Source organism: Orycteropus afer, unplaced genomic scaffold (assembly GCF_000298275.1).
Source record: "Orycteropus afer afer isolate SDZICR_OR568_19922 unplaced genomic scaffold, OryAfe1.0 scaffold00311, whole genome shotgun sequence".
Lineage (NCBI taxonomy): Eukaryota > Metazoa > Chordata > Mammalia > Tubulidentata > Orycteropodidae > Orycteropus > Orycteropus afer.
Window position 1 is genome coordinate 1709481 of NW_006921898.1, and position 16409 is coordinate 1725889.

Consider the following 16409-nt stretch of genomic DNA (forward strand, 5'->3'; position numbering starts at 1 on the left):
CAATGACATGAGACAAAGTATATGTGAACTGCTGTATGAAAAGTGAATTTACTCTGTAAATCTTCACCCAAATCCTAAAAAAAAAAAAAAAAAATATCTTGGATGAAAATAGGATATTTTGCCTAGTTTTCCTTTTATAGCATTTCTGGATTTAAACTTAGTCCTTTTGCTAATATAAGAACATTTTTTGAAAAATCCTGTAATAGCTAGTATAAACTCACTGCTGTCGAGTCAGATCCGACTCATAGCAACCCCTCCTTGGTTTTCCAAGGCAGTGTCACTACGGAAGTAGATTGTCCAACCTTCCTTCTGAGGAGTGGTGGGTTTGACAAGTCAGCCTTGTGGTTAGCAGTCAAGTGCCTTAGGCACTACGCTACCAGGGCTCCCAATAGCTAATATGGGATGATTAAAATAATCACCAAAATAATGTAATATACTAAAGAGAGACTTTATCGATATTTTCAAGTTTCTTCCTCACATTATAACCATTCTGTTATTACCCAAATAAAATGAATCATAATGCAGAAATATTTGTTCCTTACTTCAAAGGGGAGCTCAGTTAATTCCAGATTCCCAGAAAAATCCAGTTTCTCCAGATTTTCACAGTCTCCCAGTTCTGGAGGAATGCTTTTCAGATGGTTGAAACTCACATTGAGTTCTCTCAGATTCTTCAAACAACCTGCCAGGAGAAAAAGTTCACATCCACTGAATAGGTCTTTTAAGAACAAAATGCAACACTTAGATGTGAAACATTTGCTAAAATAAATGATGAGGAAGGCACTAAACATCATTTTGTGTATGTTTTTTAAGCATTCTTTATTAAATGTCTACTCACTTTTTATCCTGAAATTTTAGTTCCTGATCATAGCATCTTTTGCTTCCTCTTTAACTGTTTAATCCTTCATGGATCTGTCCTCAAGAACTTAGGTCAGGCCTCAGCACCCATAGAATGCAAACACCTCATAAATTACCTCAGTTCAATAGCAGGTAGTGGCTTTGAACAGTGGCACAGCTCCTAGAAACACTGGTGGACTCTAAGTAGGTTCAGAAATATGCACAAAGCTGTATGTATGTGGCAAATGATTCAGACACATAACTTGTTTACAGGTGGCAATTCACCATTTATTTTTGTCATGTTTGCATTGATCTAATTATGATACATCATACTTTGTACAGAATATGCTATTAAGTCCCTTTCACAAGCAGGAAGTGAATATACTAGAAATAACAGACAATAATGCAATGAATAAAAAAATCTTGTTGTTTTGATCAAAGATTCTATAGAAGATGAGTAGCGACTGGGGTCTTAAAAGCTTGCAAGTAGCCATCTGGATGCAACTATAGGTCTCTTCTCATCCAAAGCAAAGAAGAATGAAGAAAACCAAAAACTCATGGAAACTATTAGTCCAAGGGACTAGTGGACTAGGTGAACCTCAGCCTCTGTGACCATGAGAACAGAACTAGATAGTGCCTGCCTACTACTTTCAACCACTCAGAAAGGGATCAGTGCAGGAGATCCTGGATAGACTGGGAGAAAAATGTGGAACAAAGGTCAAAATCATAAAAAAGACTAGGCTTAGGGCTGACAGAGTCTGGTGAGACCCCCAAGACTATATGGCCTCTAGTTACCCTTAGGTAACTCACTCCTGTGGCTTCCAGCCAAATAATAGACAGGCATATAGTGTGAACATTTACACGAGGTAGATACACTTCTTAGAAGAATCAATAATGGGAGAACAGAAGGGCAGTACTTGCATAGGGAGACAACTCAGGGGCAAGAATGCATGGGAAAGAAGGAGGTAACTACGAGGAGGAAGTGGAAAGAGAGCTATTACATTGAGGGAATTGCAGTCAAAGTCATGAAACAAAATGTGTAAGAACTACTGTATGGAAAATGAATTTGCTCTGTAAACTTTCACCCAAGTCATAATTTTAAAAAACTTTAAAATAATTAATTAAAGTTAGGGTTCTAGGATTGTCTTGTAGCCACTTTGTTGCTATGACTCAGGTCACATGGTCATGCATCATACCCTGACCACCACATAGCCAAGTGGTCAAGCTGCAGAACCCAATCCTATAACCCTTCCTTTTTAATCTTCAGTTATGTATGTATTCCAATCATGGTCCTTTCCCCACTTCTATTGTCCTTCCTGTGACAGTAAAGGGTTGACCTGCCACCAATCATGATTTTGTGATGATTTCCTTTGTACTCTATCAAATATAATGAACTTCATGACTGTGACTCAGTGGACTCCATTCAGCTTCTGTACTCTGTACACACTACTAGTTTCCTTCATCCTGGATGATTGCATTTGTCCTGTCTAAGACTTAATAAAACTGTCTCTATAATTAAAAAAAAAAAAAAGATTCTATAGAAGAATCCTGACTTGGGGGCAGGGATGCTGAACATAATTTCAATTTCTCATGGACTCCAGGCTTTCTTGAAGCCTTGAAATTATTGCCCTGACAAAAAAAAAAAAGAAGGTGGGGACCAGGTTTGCTGGTCCAATAGAGCCTGGTGTAACCACTGAGACTGTGGCCCCTAGCTGCCCTTAGTTCTGGTATGTGAGTTAAACATTTACCTCAAGTAGACACACGCCCTGGAGAGAACAATCATGGGAGAAGGAAGGGCTGCTTATGCACAGGGAGATAGCTCAGGGTGCAGAAGAGTATGAAGGGATGGACACTGGGAGGAGGTAACTATGGGGAGGAAGTGGGAGGGGAGCTGCTGCATTGTAAATTTTGGTCAATGACATGAGACAAAGTATATGTGAACTGCTGTATGAAAAGTGAATTTACTCTGTAAATCTTCACCCAAATCCTAATAAAAAAAAAAAAAAAACCCTATGGATTAAAAAAAAAAAAATATATTGCCCTGAGATCATCTTTAAACCTTAAACCAAAAATATCCCTAGAAGTCTTCTTAAAACCAAAGTTTAGCTTAACTAGTAAAAAATGTCTGCCTTGGATGCTCTTTTAAGAACTATCTATATGGGATCAAAATGACAACAGCAACTCTAAAGATTAGATAGGAAACTTAGAGGACACTGAGCTATTGTTAATGAGCGAGAACAACTCAGAAAAGGAGGATGAAAATGAATGCACAACTCGAAGAATGTAATCAAAGGCACTGAACTGTATATGCAGAAACGGTTGAACTGGTATATGTGTTGCTGTATATTCTCATCAACAACAACAACAAATGTTGTTGTTTGAAAGATTAGATAGGAACCTTAGGGACAGTTAGTTGATGTTAATGGAGAAGGACCAACTCAGACAAAGAGGGTGACAATGATTGCACAAATCTAAGAATGTAATCAATGTCACTGAATTGTACATGGAGAAACTGTTCTATGTTTTGCTGTGTATATTCTCAACAAAAACAAAATGAAGAAATTTTGTTTAAATGTTGTTATATGCCATCAAATTGACACTGACTTACAGTGACCCTTTATGACAGAGTAGAGCTATCTCCACATTGGAATCTTTACAGTAGCAGATCATCAGGCCTTTCTCCCAGAAAGCAGCTGGTGGGTTTGAACCAGGGACATTCTGGTTAGCAAACACTTAACCACTGAGCCACCAGAAGATAGGAATAGACAATGTGAATGTTCCATGTTCAGCGTACTTTTCAGACCCAGCAAAGTAAACCTATCTGTTAAAGAGTTGCATGACCTAGTTGATCGAGGCATTTAGTTTAGTACATTAGGACACATTTATACCAATATACATGCATTTTGCTATCACAAGAGGCTACAAAGACAAGATAAAATAATTGAAGAGAAAATTTTATACTAGCTTTGACCAAAGATGGTCAAAGAAAAAGTAATAGACTTTAGAAAGCCTACAGTTAGCATAACATTTAATAAATAATTTGTAGACATAAAGAAATTGTAAGATGCTCTGGTGGTATGGTGCCTCAGGCATTTGACTGCTAACCAAAAGGTTGGTGTTTCAAACCCATCAGCCACTTGGTGGAAGGAAGACTGGGCAATTTCCTTCCATAAAGATTTACTGCTTTGGAAATCCAAGGAGGGGTCACTATGAGTAAGAACTTGATGGCAGTGAGTTTGGTTTTTAGAAAGAAATTGTGTATGTTTATATTAAAATCAGTGCTGTCCTTTCCACTCATTTTCATAATGCCTGATTTCATTTCATAAATATAACTTTTCCTTTCTCAATATCCTTGGAAGAATTTGGCATTATTCATCTGAGAAAAAAAATCCACTGCCATTGAGTCAATTCCAACTCATAGCAACCCCCCTTACATGGTTTCCAAGGCTGTAAATCTTTACGGAATCAGATTGCCTCATCTTTCTCCCACAGAGCAGCTAGTAGGTTCAAACCACCAACCTTTTGGTTAGCAGCCCAATGCCTTAACCACAGTGCCATCAGAGCTCCTTGATTCATCTGAAAATGAAAATGAACCACACTGCCATCGAGTGGTACCCAACTCATAGCAAACCCCCCCCCTCAGGGGGGGTTTCTGAAGCGGTATCACTACGGAAGTAGATTGCCTAACCTTCCTTCCCAGGAGTGGCTGGTGGGTTTGAACCGCCAGCCTTCTGGTTAGCAGTCAAATGCCTTAGGCACTATGCTACCAGAGCTCCATTATTCATCTGAGAAGGGCTCAATTTTCTCCTTCAGAGATTTTTTTAGGTCAAAAGCCCCAGCCAAAGGAGGGTGGGCACTAAACATAATTAAACTTTTTTTTTTAAGTACTCTTTATTAAATGTCTACTTATCTTTTATGTGTTCTGAACATTTTGGTTCTTCTCTAAGCAGGTTATTGCACTCACACTCTCCCTCTCACTCCCCACCTTTGCTCCCCCCTCCAGCCAATGCCCCCTTCTCCCATTCAGAGGATAGGGGTACTCTTCTGATAGACCTGAAACATGAAAGGATCTAGTTGAAATCAGCTCCCAGTTTCCTGCACAAGTAGGGTTATCCTCATCAGCCTTGGTAAAAAAACTTTGAAACAAAACAAAAATGCAGTTTGTTTTTCCTTACAAAAAATGAGCAGAGTTAGGAAAAACCCCTTGTTATTCACTGGGCCTTATCTTCAGCAGGGAAACATCAGCCTAGAGTTGACCATGTATGATGCTTTCCTTAGGACCAGCACTTTAGCAGAGCCATTTCCTTTCTTGCCACTCATTTCATTTCTGATTTGGACCACATTTTTTCCTGCTTATTTGTTGTTGTTGTTGTTGTGTGCCATCGAGTCAGCCCTGACTCATAGCGACCCCTCCTTGGGTTTCCAAGTATAAGTAAGATGTAGAGTACAGCATCACATTCTTTGAAAACATACTTACTTATTAAAATTTTCAATATACACACTCCTCACATATCAACATGACTAGCTTCCAAAAACCAGGTCATTATGTGAAAATGGAGGATGTCTACATCAGATCACAAAATGGAGGATGACTACATCGTTACAGAACCATCAAATTACATCATTACAGAATGGCCAAATTATATCTTTACATAACCGCAAAACCACTGGGAATCATGGCCCAGCCAAGTTGATAAGTAAGCTGAACCATCACAGGAACCATTACTCTGGCCTCACACCTCAGTGTTCCTTACTGCCGGACGTACCTCATTAATGTGCAAAATAGTAATATAGTAGATTTTTTTACTATTGTTATAAGTGTGAAATGTCAGATAATGAGATAGTTGGTAAGTGAAGAAGAGGTATACTTTTGTTTCAGAACACTGTTAATGGTCAATTATGCTGCTGTTGTGAGGTGCCATCGAATTGGTTCTGACTCATAACACCCTTATACACAATAGAATGAAACACTGCCTGGTCCTGTGCCATCTTCATAATCATTTTTATGGTTGAGCCCATTGTTGCAGCCACTGTGTCAATCCATCTCATTGAGAGTCTTCCTCTTTTTCATTGATCCTCTTCTTTACTAAGCACAATACCCTTCTCCAGGGATTGGTCCCTCCTGATAACATACCCAAAATAAGTGAGATGAAGTCTCACCATCCTCACTTCTAAGGAGCATTCTGGCTGTACTTCTTTGAGGACAGATTTGTTTATTCTTCTGGCAGTCCGTGGTATAGTCAACATTCTTCACCAACACCATTATACAATTTTTTTGGTCCTCCTTATTCAATGGCCAGCTTCCACATGTATATGAGATGACTGAAAATACCATGGCTTGGCACCTTAATCCTCAAAGTGGTATCATTGTTTTTTAACACTTTAAAGAGGTCTTTTACATCATTTAGGGAAAAAAAGGGGGGGAGTACCAGGTTTGTTGGTCTGTTAGAGCCTGGTGGAACCACTGAGACTATGGCCTCTAGCTGCCCTTCAGGTCTGGAATTGAACCCACAAGTGTGGCTTCCGGACAAACAAATGACAGGCATATGAGTTGAACATGTACCTGAGGTAGATACACTCCTTGCAGAGAACAATCATTGGAAAAAGAAGGGCTGTTTATGCTCAGGGGGCAGGAATGCATGGAGGGATGGACACAGGGAAGAGGTAACTATGGGGAGGAAGTGGGAGGGGAGCTGTTGCATTGTGGTAAATTGTGGTCAATGTCATGAGACAAAGTATATGTGAACTGCTGTATGGAAAGTGAATGTGCTCTGTAAACTTTCACCCACATCACAATTTTAAAAAAAGACAACTACAAGATAGAATGGACTGTTCCAAACTTGGGAAGAAAGCTATAAATCACAGGGTAACCTCAAAGAAAAATTATAAACCTTCACATTAAAAAAGAGGACCAGCATAAATATTCAACAAATACTAAAACAATAGCAACGAAGGAAGTGATAACATGATTCATAAACAAAACAAGCTCAGCACAGAAAATTATATGGAACAAAGAAATCAACACTATGAAAAAGCACATAACAAAAATGACAGCAACAAATTCATATTTGCCAATAATTACATATCTGGCAAGGGACTTAACTCCAAGATTCATAGCGGAAAAGTGGATGACCAAACTATGGTACATACACATAATGGAATGCTATGCGGCACTAAAGAATAATGTAGAGTCTGCAAAACACCGCATAACATGGATGAACTTGGCAGGACATTATGCTGAGTGAAGTCAATCACAGAAAGACAAATATAGTATTAGTTCATTGTTGTGGGGGGGTCAAGGAAAGGTTTTTATATATGGAAGGAAACATTCTTTGTTGGTTGCCAGGGGTGGGAGGGGAGAGGAGGGAACACTGAAAAAAAAAAAATTCATTGACCCATGTCACTTTAGTTTTGTGTATTTCACTGTACATAAATTTTATTTCAATAAAATTCATTTAAAAAAAAAAAAAGAGGTCTTTTGCAGCATATTTGCCCAATGCAATATGTCGGTTGACATCCTTATGGTGTTGATTATTGTTGTTGTTGTTGTTGTTATGTGCCGTCGAGTCGGACCCGACTCATAGCGACCCCTCCTTGGGTTTCCGAGGCAGTATCACTACGGAAGTAGATTGCCCCATCTTCCTTCCGAGGAGTGGCTGGTGGATTTGAACCGCCAGCCTTCTGGTTAGCAGTCGAGTGCCTTAGCCACTATGCTACCAGAGCTCCCGGTGTTGATTATAGAACCAAGTAAAACAAAATCCTTGACAACTTCAATCTTTTCTCCTTTTATCATGATGTTGCTTATTGGTCCAGTTGTGGGGATTTTTATTTTCTTTATGTTGAGATGTAATCTATACTGAAAGCTATAGTTTTTGATCTTCATCAATAAGTGTCTCAAGTCCTCTTCGCTTTCAGCAAGTAAATTGTGTCATCTGTATATCACAGGTTGTAAATGAGTCTTGCTCCAATCTTAATGCCACATTCTTCTTCATATAGGCCAGCTTCTTGGATTGTTTGCTCAGCATACATATTCAATAAGTATGGCAAAATAATACAACTGTGACAAACACTTTTTCTAATTTTAAACCTTGCACTATTCTCTTTTTCTGCACAAACAACTGCTTCTTGGTTTATATACACACTCCACAAGAGAATAATTAAGTGTTCAGAATTCCCATTCTTTGAAACATTACCCATAATTTGCTCTGATCCACAAAGTTGAATGCCTTTGCCTAGTCAATAAAACACAGGTAAGTGTCTTTCTGCTATTCTCTGCTTTCAGCCAAGATCCATCTGACATCAGCAATAATAGCCCTCGCTCCATATCCTCTTCTGAATCTGACTTGAATTTCTGGCAACTCTCTGTCTATGTATTGCGCAACTGTTTTTAATTATTTTTAACAAAATTTTGCTTGTACGTGATATTAATGATATTGTTCGATAATTTCCACATTCAGTTGGTCACCATCCTTTGGAATGGACACAAATATGGATCTCCTCCAGTCAATTGCCCAGGTAGATGTCTTTCAAATCTCTTGACATATACAAATGAACAAACATCTATTTGTTGACACATCTCAACTGGTATTCCATCAATTCCTGGAAACTTGTGTTTCACAAAAACTTTCTGTGCACTGGTTCTTGATCATATACTATCCCTGAAATGGCTAAATATCAAACCAACTCTTTTTTGGCACAGTAACTCTGTATATTCCTTCCATGTTCTTTTGATGCTTCCTGTATTATCCAATATTTTGCCCATAGAATACTTCAATATTGCAACTTGAGGCTTGAACTTTTTTAAATAACTAGTCTACTCCTTAGAATGTCCCATGATCTTTTCCAACTGAAACAAAAGCCATCTATGTACTATCTGTTCTTCCAGGGCACTCAGACCTAATTTCTAGTGAAGGGAATATAATCCAAATAGACATAATTAATTGTCTATTGACTTTTCTTGTTTCTAGAGCCCAGAAACAGCTTAAGGAATTACCATACTTTACAATATTTGCATAATTTTTAAAATGATTTCAATAATTAGCCCATATAATGATGACTTGATGGCAAATAACAACAACAACAACAACATAATGATAATTACTTGGAAACTTCACAAAGGAGTTGAGAGGACCACTCACTGCTATTCTTAATGACTTAATTTCAAATGTTAAAAAAATAATTGGACTGACAAATTTATAGAGATTAGAGTTTAATAATGACTACCAGCAGCAGAAGGGATGAGGTAAGGAGGGAATCACTATTCAGGAAGCACTGAGTTTTTGTTTATGGGGATGGAAAATTTAGCAATAGAAATCAGTTATGATTTCACAACATGATTGACATAATTGATTTATTGAATTGGACACATGAAAAATGTTCAGTTGGCAAATGTTGTGTTCTCTATATCCTTACAACAATAAGAAAAATAGAGTGTTAAAAAAAATAGTCCGGAAAATAATATTTTATCTGTTGATCACCCTTTCCTAACTTCTCCCTCCTTCCCCTCCACCAGCCCTAATAGTTCTCTAAGACAATACTGAAAGAAATCAAACTCAATCTCCTTTACAAAATACAGAGTATGTTACTTAAAAACTACAGGTAAATGGGAAAAGAGGGAAAAAAAAGAAAAAAGTCAGACACAGGATCTATCTGGTAGTGAAGCTAAAAGTGAGAAACTTGGGAACAGCCAAAAAGATGTGAGCTCTTTTATGTTTAGCAGCTTTAGTCTGTAAAGGAGTTGGGTTTAATCTCTTACCATGTTGTCTTAAACAAAAATTTGTTCCTAAACATGAATTTGTTCCCTCACTTATGAGAATTTCAAGTTTGTGAGCAATTGGCAAATGTCCCTATGTGTTGAGTTATGCAAGTGAGATCAGGGACCAGGCATCACCACCAAAGAAGACCTGGCAAATGAGCAGTTCTGGGAACACATGAAACAGCTCCATCTGGCAACTTCTAGAGGCAGTTGTTGTTGTTGTTATGTGCCGTCGAGTCAGACCCAACTCATAGCGACCCCTCCTTGGGTTTTCGAGGCAGTATCACTACAGAAATAGATTGTCCCACCTTCCTTCCGAGGAGTGGCAGGAGTGGCTGGTGCACCAGCTTTCTGGTTAGCAGTCAAGTGCCTTAGGCACTATGCTACCAGAGCTCCTCTAGAGGCAGTAGGAGGAAGAAATCATTCATGCAGTGTCACCAGTCTGCTTACCACAGACGAGGGGTCTGAAGATTCCTGCTAAGCAACGTACCAATTTCTGCAGGAAGACATGAGATTTGGTTTTTTTGCAGATCCAGAATTCTCATTGCTTGAAACAGCTCAATATAGGAAGGAATGATTTGAATCAGGGTATCGTTTATGTGCCATTCTTTCAGGTGGGTCTGCTCCTTCAACGATTCTGGGAGGTCCTAAAGTAGAATTAAGTTACATCAGTCAGGACTAATTGCTCAATAGTTGGAGTTAAGGGGCAATGTGCCCAAAGCCAAGCCACATTGATCATTTATTAACCAATGATTGAGAGCATGTGTGCAAGAGCATTAGCCGTAACAGCCATTTTAAAAGAAAGCAGACCCTACTGGTTTTTTTTTGTTGCTGTTGCTGTTAGGTGCCATCAAGCTGATTCTGACTCAGAGACCTTATATACAACAGAATGAAACACTGCTCAGTCCTGTGCCATTGTCACAGTCTTTGCTATTGACAGCTACTGTCACTCCATCTCATTGAGGATCTCCTTTCTTGCTGACCCTCTGCTTTACCAAGCATGATATCCTTCTCCAGGGCCTGGTCCCTTCTGACAACATGACCAAAGTACATGAGACAAAGACTCTGCAGTTGTCATTAATTTCACAAGGTAGATTAGCTTCATTTCAAAACTGCCATGAATTCATGATATTTCTAAAATCAAAGGCCTAGTGGATGGTGGTAATTTGTGTGTGTGGAGGCAGGCTATGGTAAACCAGCCTCAGGAGCAGCAGAAGCCAGGAATTTGTGTGCATGGAGGCAGGCCAGGTAAGCGAGCAAGACAGGGGAGACCAGGAAATGAGCAGAGCAGTACGGAACAACTAAGGGAGACAAACTTGTCTGTCAGTTTGTCCTACTGTGGTGGCTTGAGTGTTGCTGTGAGGCTGGAGGCTATGCCACCAGTGTCACAAGTGCCAGCAGGGTCACCCATGGTGGACAGGTTTCAGTGGAGCTTCCAAACTAAGACAGACTCAGAAGAAGGAAGAGGCCATCCACATCTCAAAGAATTGGCCAGTAAAAACCTTACAAATACCAGTGAAACACTGCCTGATATGTTACTGGAAAATTTTATGAATAACCCTGAAACATTGTGCTATGTAGTGCTAGAAGATGAGCCCCTCAGGTTGGAAGGCAGTCAAAATATGACTGCAGAAGAGCTGCTTCCTCAGGGTAGAGCTGACCTTAAGGATATAGATAGAGTAAACCTTTAGGGACCCCCATTTGCTGATGTGGCATGTCTCAAGATGGGAAGAAACAGCTGCAAACATCCAATATTTTATTAAATATTTTATTAATCAGAACATGGAATGTACAAAGTATGAATCTAGGAAAATTGGAAGTTGTCAAAAATGAAATGGAATGCATAAAGATCAATATCCTAGGCATTAGTGAGCTGAAATGAACTGGTTTTGGCCATTTTGAATCAGACAATCATATGATCTACTATGCCAGGAATGACAAATTGAAGAAGAATGGCATGGCATTCATCATCACAAAGAATGTTTCAAGATCTGTCCTGAAGTACAATGCTGTCAGTGATAGGATAATATCCACATGTCTACAAGGAAGACCAGTTAGTACTACTATTATTCAAATATATGCACCAACCACCAAAGCCAAAGATGAGGAAATTGAAGATTTTTACCAATTTCTGCAGTCTGAAATTGACTGAACATGCAAGCAAGATGTGTTAATTATCACTGGTGATTGGAATGCAAAAGTTGGAAACAAAGAAGAATCATCAGTAGTTGGAAAATATGGCGTTAGTGATAGAAATGACACTGGAGATCACATGATAGAATTTTGCAAGACCAAAGACTTATTCATTACAAATACATTTTTGAACAACACAAACAGTGGCTATACATATGTACTTCACCATATGGAGTACACAGGAATCAGATTGACTACATCTGTGGCAAGAGGCAATAGAGAAGCTCAATATCTTCAGCCAAAACAAGGCCAGGAGGTGACTGTGGAACAGACATCGAGAGCTCATATGCAAGTTCAAGTTGAAACTGAAGACAATTAAAACTAGTCCATGAGAGCCAAAATATGACCTTTGTCAAAGGTTTCTATGAATTTACTATAAGGAATTAAAAAGAAGCCCAGGTGGCACAATGGTTGAGCACTCAGCTACTAATTGAAAGGTTAGCAGTTCAAACCCACCAGTGGCTACTTGGGAGAAAGACCTGGTGATTTGCTTCTGAAAAGATCACAGCCTAGAAAACCTGATGGAGCAGTTTTACCTCTGTCACATAGGGTCACTATGAGTCAAAAATCAACTAGATGGCACCTAACAATAACAGGGGGAACTAGAACAAAGAAATTCTAAGATGAAATCGAGTCTCAGAGAGGTGAAAAGAAGAAGATGGAGAGATTGTGCAGTCCTTTAAAGAGGTTAAACCAGAGTCCAGGGCCTGGGGGGCTCCTAGCTAACAGAGGTGACACCTCTCCCCCCACATCTGGCCATGAAGCTGCAAAGCATGGCCCAGTAGTAGCCCCAAGAAGCAAAAGCAAATCTCTTTCCTCTCCGTCCCCAAAAAGCTCCACAGCCCCATCTGTCTTTCAGTGACACTTTCTGCAGGGCCTGGGCATGCTGCCTGGTGTGATGTTAGAGGCCAGAACTCTATTATTGCCACCAAACCCTCTAAGATGGTGAAAATCCCTTAACAGAGCAGCTCACTCCTTAATTAGAGGTCAGGCTGAAACACAAATCTTTCTAGGATAGAGCAGTCACTGAAGTTCACACTAGAGAATGCCAGAGGCCCCAGAGTCTTCCCTCTACTGGGTTCCATGAATATAAGGTACCCAGGTTAGGCAACCAAGTGGGCAGACAGTAGGCTGCCAGTAATGAAGACCCAGTTGCAAAGTTTACAATGGAGTCTCCCACCAGCCTACTGAATCACAACAATCTCTCAATTCTCCTCCTTCTTACCATATTAATGCATCCCCCAGATCCTGAAGGAGCTCTGGTAGCATAGTGGCTAAGGCACTTGACTGCTAACCAGAACGCTGGCGGTTCAAACCCACCAGCCACTCCTCGGAAGGAAGGTTGGGCAATCTACTTCCATAGTGATACTGCCTCAGAAACCCAAAGAGGCCCATTGCATAGAGTCCACTCCAACTCTTGACGACCTCATGTGTGCCAGAGTAGACCTAGGCTCCATGGTTTTCAAAGGCTGATTATTCAGAAGTGGATCACCAGGCTTTTCTTCCAACAGACCAATGGGTGGACTCAAACCTACAAATTTCTGTTAGCAGTTGAGCGCATTAATTATTTGCACCACACGGGGACTTCACCTTACTACCATACTAGGCATTCATTAACGGACTTTGAAATAATGATTTTCAAAAGGAAATCTGTGAGTCAAGAGGAGGCCTTGCACTTTCTTCCAGGTGGACTTGGATGATTCCCTACAGGGTAAGTGCTTGCAAGGCCCAAGATCATGTTTGATGATGGCATGTGAGAATGATTTACCAACAGCATTTCATTAAAAATCCAGGAATGCCCTGCTTCTTGCCCCAGGATAGACAGTGTCCAGGTACCCACTGATCTCCATGATGGGATGCCAGACAGTATATCAAGAGGCTTTACAGTAATATTGTCACAATTTTTAGAGGACTGTGTAGCTAACAAGTGTCGCATAACATTCTCTCCTGTAATGCTCACATCAGCCCTCAGTGGTGGCCAGGACAAGCATTTAAAAAAAAAAAAAAGTCACTGCCATATAGTCAATTGCAACTCATAACGACCCCCATTGGGTTTCCAAGGCTGTAAATCTTTAGGGAAGCAGAATGCCTCATCTTTCTTCCACAGAGCAGCTGATGGGTTTGAACCACTGACATTTTGGTTAGCTGCCAAATGCCGTAACCACTACACCACCAGAGCCCCTTAGGGCAAGCATTAGCACCATTTTATTAATAAAGACAATGAAACGCATAAAAGGAAAGTGATTCAGGTCACATGGTTAATAAACTACAGGTTCAAAATCACCCCAAATATTTAGTCTCCCAGTCCACAGTCCTTTCAGCCACAGAATGGCCGGGTAAAAAGAGATGGAGGGCACGTCCAAAGAACTTCTGTCCCATGCAGACAAACATGTGCCAACCGCAGTTTTGTCTGAACAAACTGACTTATCTCGCACTCCCGGCTGCTGCTTCAACCATAAAACGTCAGGCTCAACATGCAAAAAGTTCTTTTAGATCATAGACAATTTCTGGAGACACCTCCTCAAGCAAATCAGCAAGTGGGGGCAGGAGGCCACCAATAAACATCTGAGGAAAGAAATGTGGGAGAGGGACGGCAGTCTTCGTCCCGCCTTAGAATCTCACGACACGAAAAAAAGATAAAGGAGTCTGGCAAAATTCCTACAGCACTGTGACCCGTCAGCAAAGACTTGGCCCACTGATGCCAGTTATAGAAACGAAAGGTTCAATTCATTTAAGGGGGAAAAAAAAAAAAGCACAGAGTTTAGATATCAAGGGGAAACACAGTAGAACTAAGCATGTTACAGGCTGTACCTAAGGCACTTGACTGCTAACCTCAAGGCTGGCGGTTCAAACCCACCAGCCACTCCTTGGAAGGACGGTTGGGCAATCTACTTCCGTAGTGATACTGCTTCAGAAACCCAAGGAGGGGTTGCTGAGTCGGGTCCGACTCGATGGCACATAACAACAACAACAATAACTAGCTGTACCATGTAGGGGAAGGCAGCTGGGATCCAAGTGGAGCTCTCAGCTCTTTCAGTGACTACGTTTCAAGGAGGAAGAGAAGGTGGCAGCCGAGCTTGGAGCAGGGAATGGACTCCTCCCCACACACCGGAAAGAGCCTTGAAGGGAACAAGCATTCTTTCCGCAAAGGCCAATCCTTGAATAGGGCTCCTGTTAACTGCGCACGTCTGTCACAGCGCTGCACTGCGCGACCACTTACTGTGGATGGCGACACATCTCTACTTACCGTCCAGTGCTTCCCCGAAAGTTCAAACACAAAAGGACTACTCCTTTTGTCTCTCTCCTTGGAAAGCGAACTCTGCCTAGCAAGAGAATTCCTTTCGATTTTTTCCAGAAGCCTCACGCTGGTGTCTACGAAACCATTCTTGCAGTACACGGCTTGCGGGACACCTTTCCTCCTGCACTCGGCCACGAAATTCCACTCTTCCTTTATCCTGAAGCGGTGGCAGAGGCAGGAGTTACTCCTGGGTGGGAAATAGCTTTCACCAGTCAATAGCTGCAAATAGGCCCCCTGGGCACAGGCCCCGTCATTCATTCTCATGGTAAAGCCCTAGTAGCATAAAATACTTTCCACTACTAACTTTAAAAAGCTTGGCTACTCAAACCCACCCAGCGGAGCCGTGGAAGAAAGACCTGGCCAAGAAAAACCCTCTGGAGCAGTTCTACTCTGTAATACATGGGGTCACCATGAGTCCCAATCAACTAACAGCAACTGGGTTTTTGTTGTTGTTGTTTTGTTTTGTTTTGTTTATTGTTAGGGGAATTGAGTGTTCGTTCTGGGTTGAAAGTCCAACCAGGCATGTGTCACCAACCAGAAAAAATCCCCAAAGAGAGGTATCCTCCTCCTCAACACAACTGCCGCTTGCCCCAGTCCCCACTCATGAAATAACATACAAGACTAATTACAGAAAACACGTACTTTTCCAATGCACTTTTCTGAAGCCTCTCTTCCTCCTTCTTCTGCCAAGCTTTGTGCTTTTTGACACGAGATTCCCACAAACTTCTGATGACAGAAATGTCAAAGACGACCACTTTATGTCCCATTTTGGGAGCATGGAATTACCTATTCAAAAGAAAACAAAACATAGATAGATAAATAGATATCACTTTCATATACACATAGAAGAAAAATTTGAACATGAACTTTAAAATGAACCATAAATGAATCCATTTTCTTAAGGGCTGATGAAATGTCTTATTACTTCCAAGATAGCAGTTTGCCAGTCTTCTTAAGGTCTGATAATAATCTATGGAAATCATACTTCAATACTCACCCTGGGTCATCTTCTCCAGAATGCCACACTTCTCTCCACCGCCCCTCAACTGAACTTGAGATTCCCAAAGCACGCTGAGCATTCCTCAAAATTCACAGTGCCACACGCTATTGAATTTACTGATGTATTCATCTAATATTCCCAATAGATTGTAATTTACTCAAAGATAAGTTTGATAAATTAATCAAAAATCAAACACACACACCCACACACACTAAATAGAATAAACAAACAAATAAACCCTTAAACCCACTGCCATCACGTCAATTCCAACTCATAGAGACCCCCACTGAGTTTCCAAGACAGTAAATCTTTATGGAAGTAGATTGCCC

General features: G+C 40.5%; 1 protein-coding gene across 1 annotated transcript in view; it reads right to left on the reverse strand.

Annotated features, from left to right (window-relative positions):
- LRRC2 (leucine rich repeat containing 2) overlaps positions 1–15847 on the reverse strand; it is a 30198-nt gene extending 14351 nt beyond the window's left edge. The window contains exons 1-4 of the mRNA XM_007951745.2: positions 15723–15847; positions 15030–15237; positions 10080–10236; positions 543–679 (exon numbers count right to left, since the gene is read on the reverse strand). Coding sequence (XP_007949936.1) covers positions 543–679; positions 10080–10236; positions 15030–15237; positions 15723–15847 — 627 coding nt within the window. The remainder of the gene's footprint in view (positions 1–542; positions 680–10079; positions 10237–15029; positions 15238–15722) is intronic.
- Positions 15848–16409: the final 562 nt, after the last annotated feature.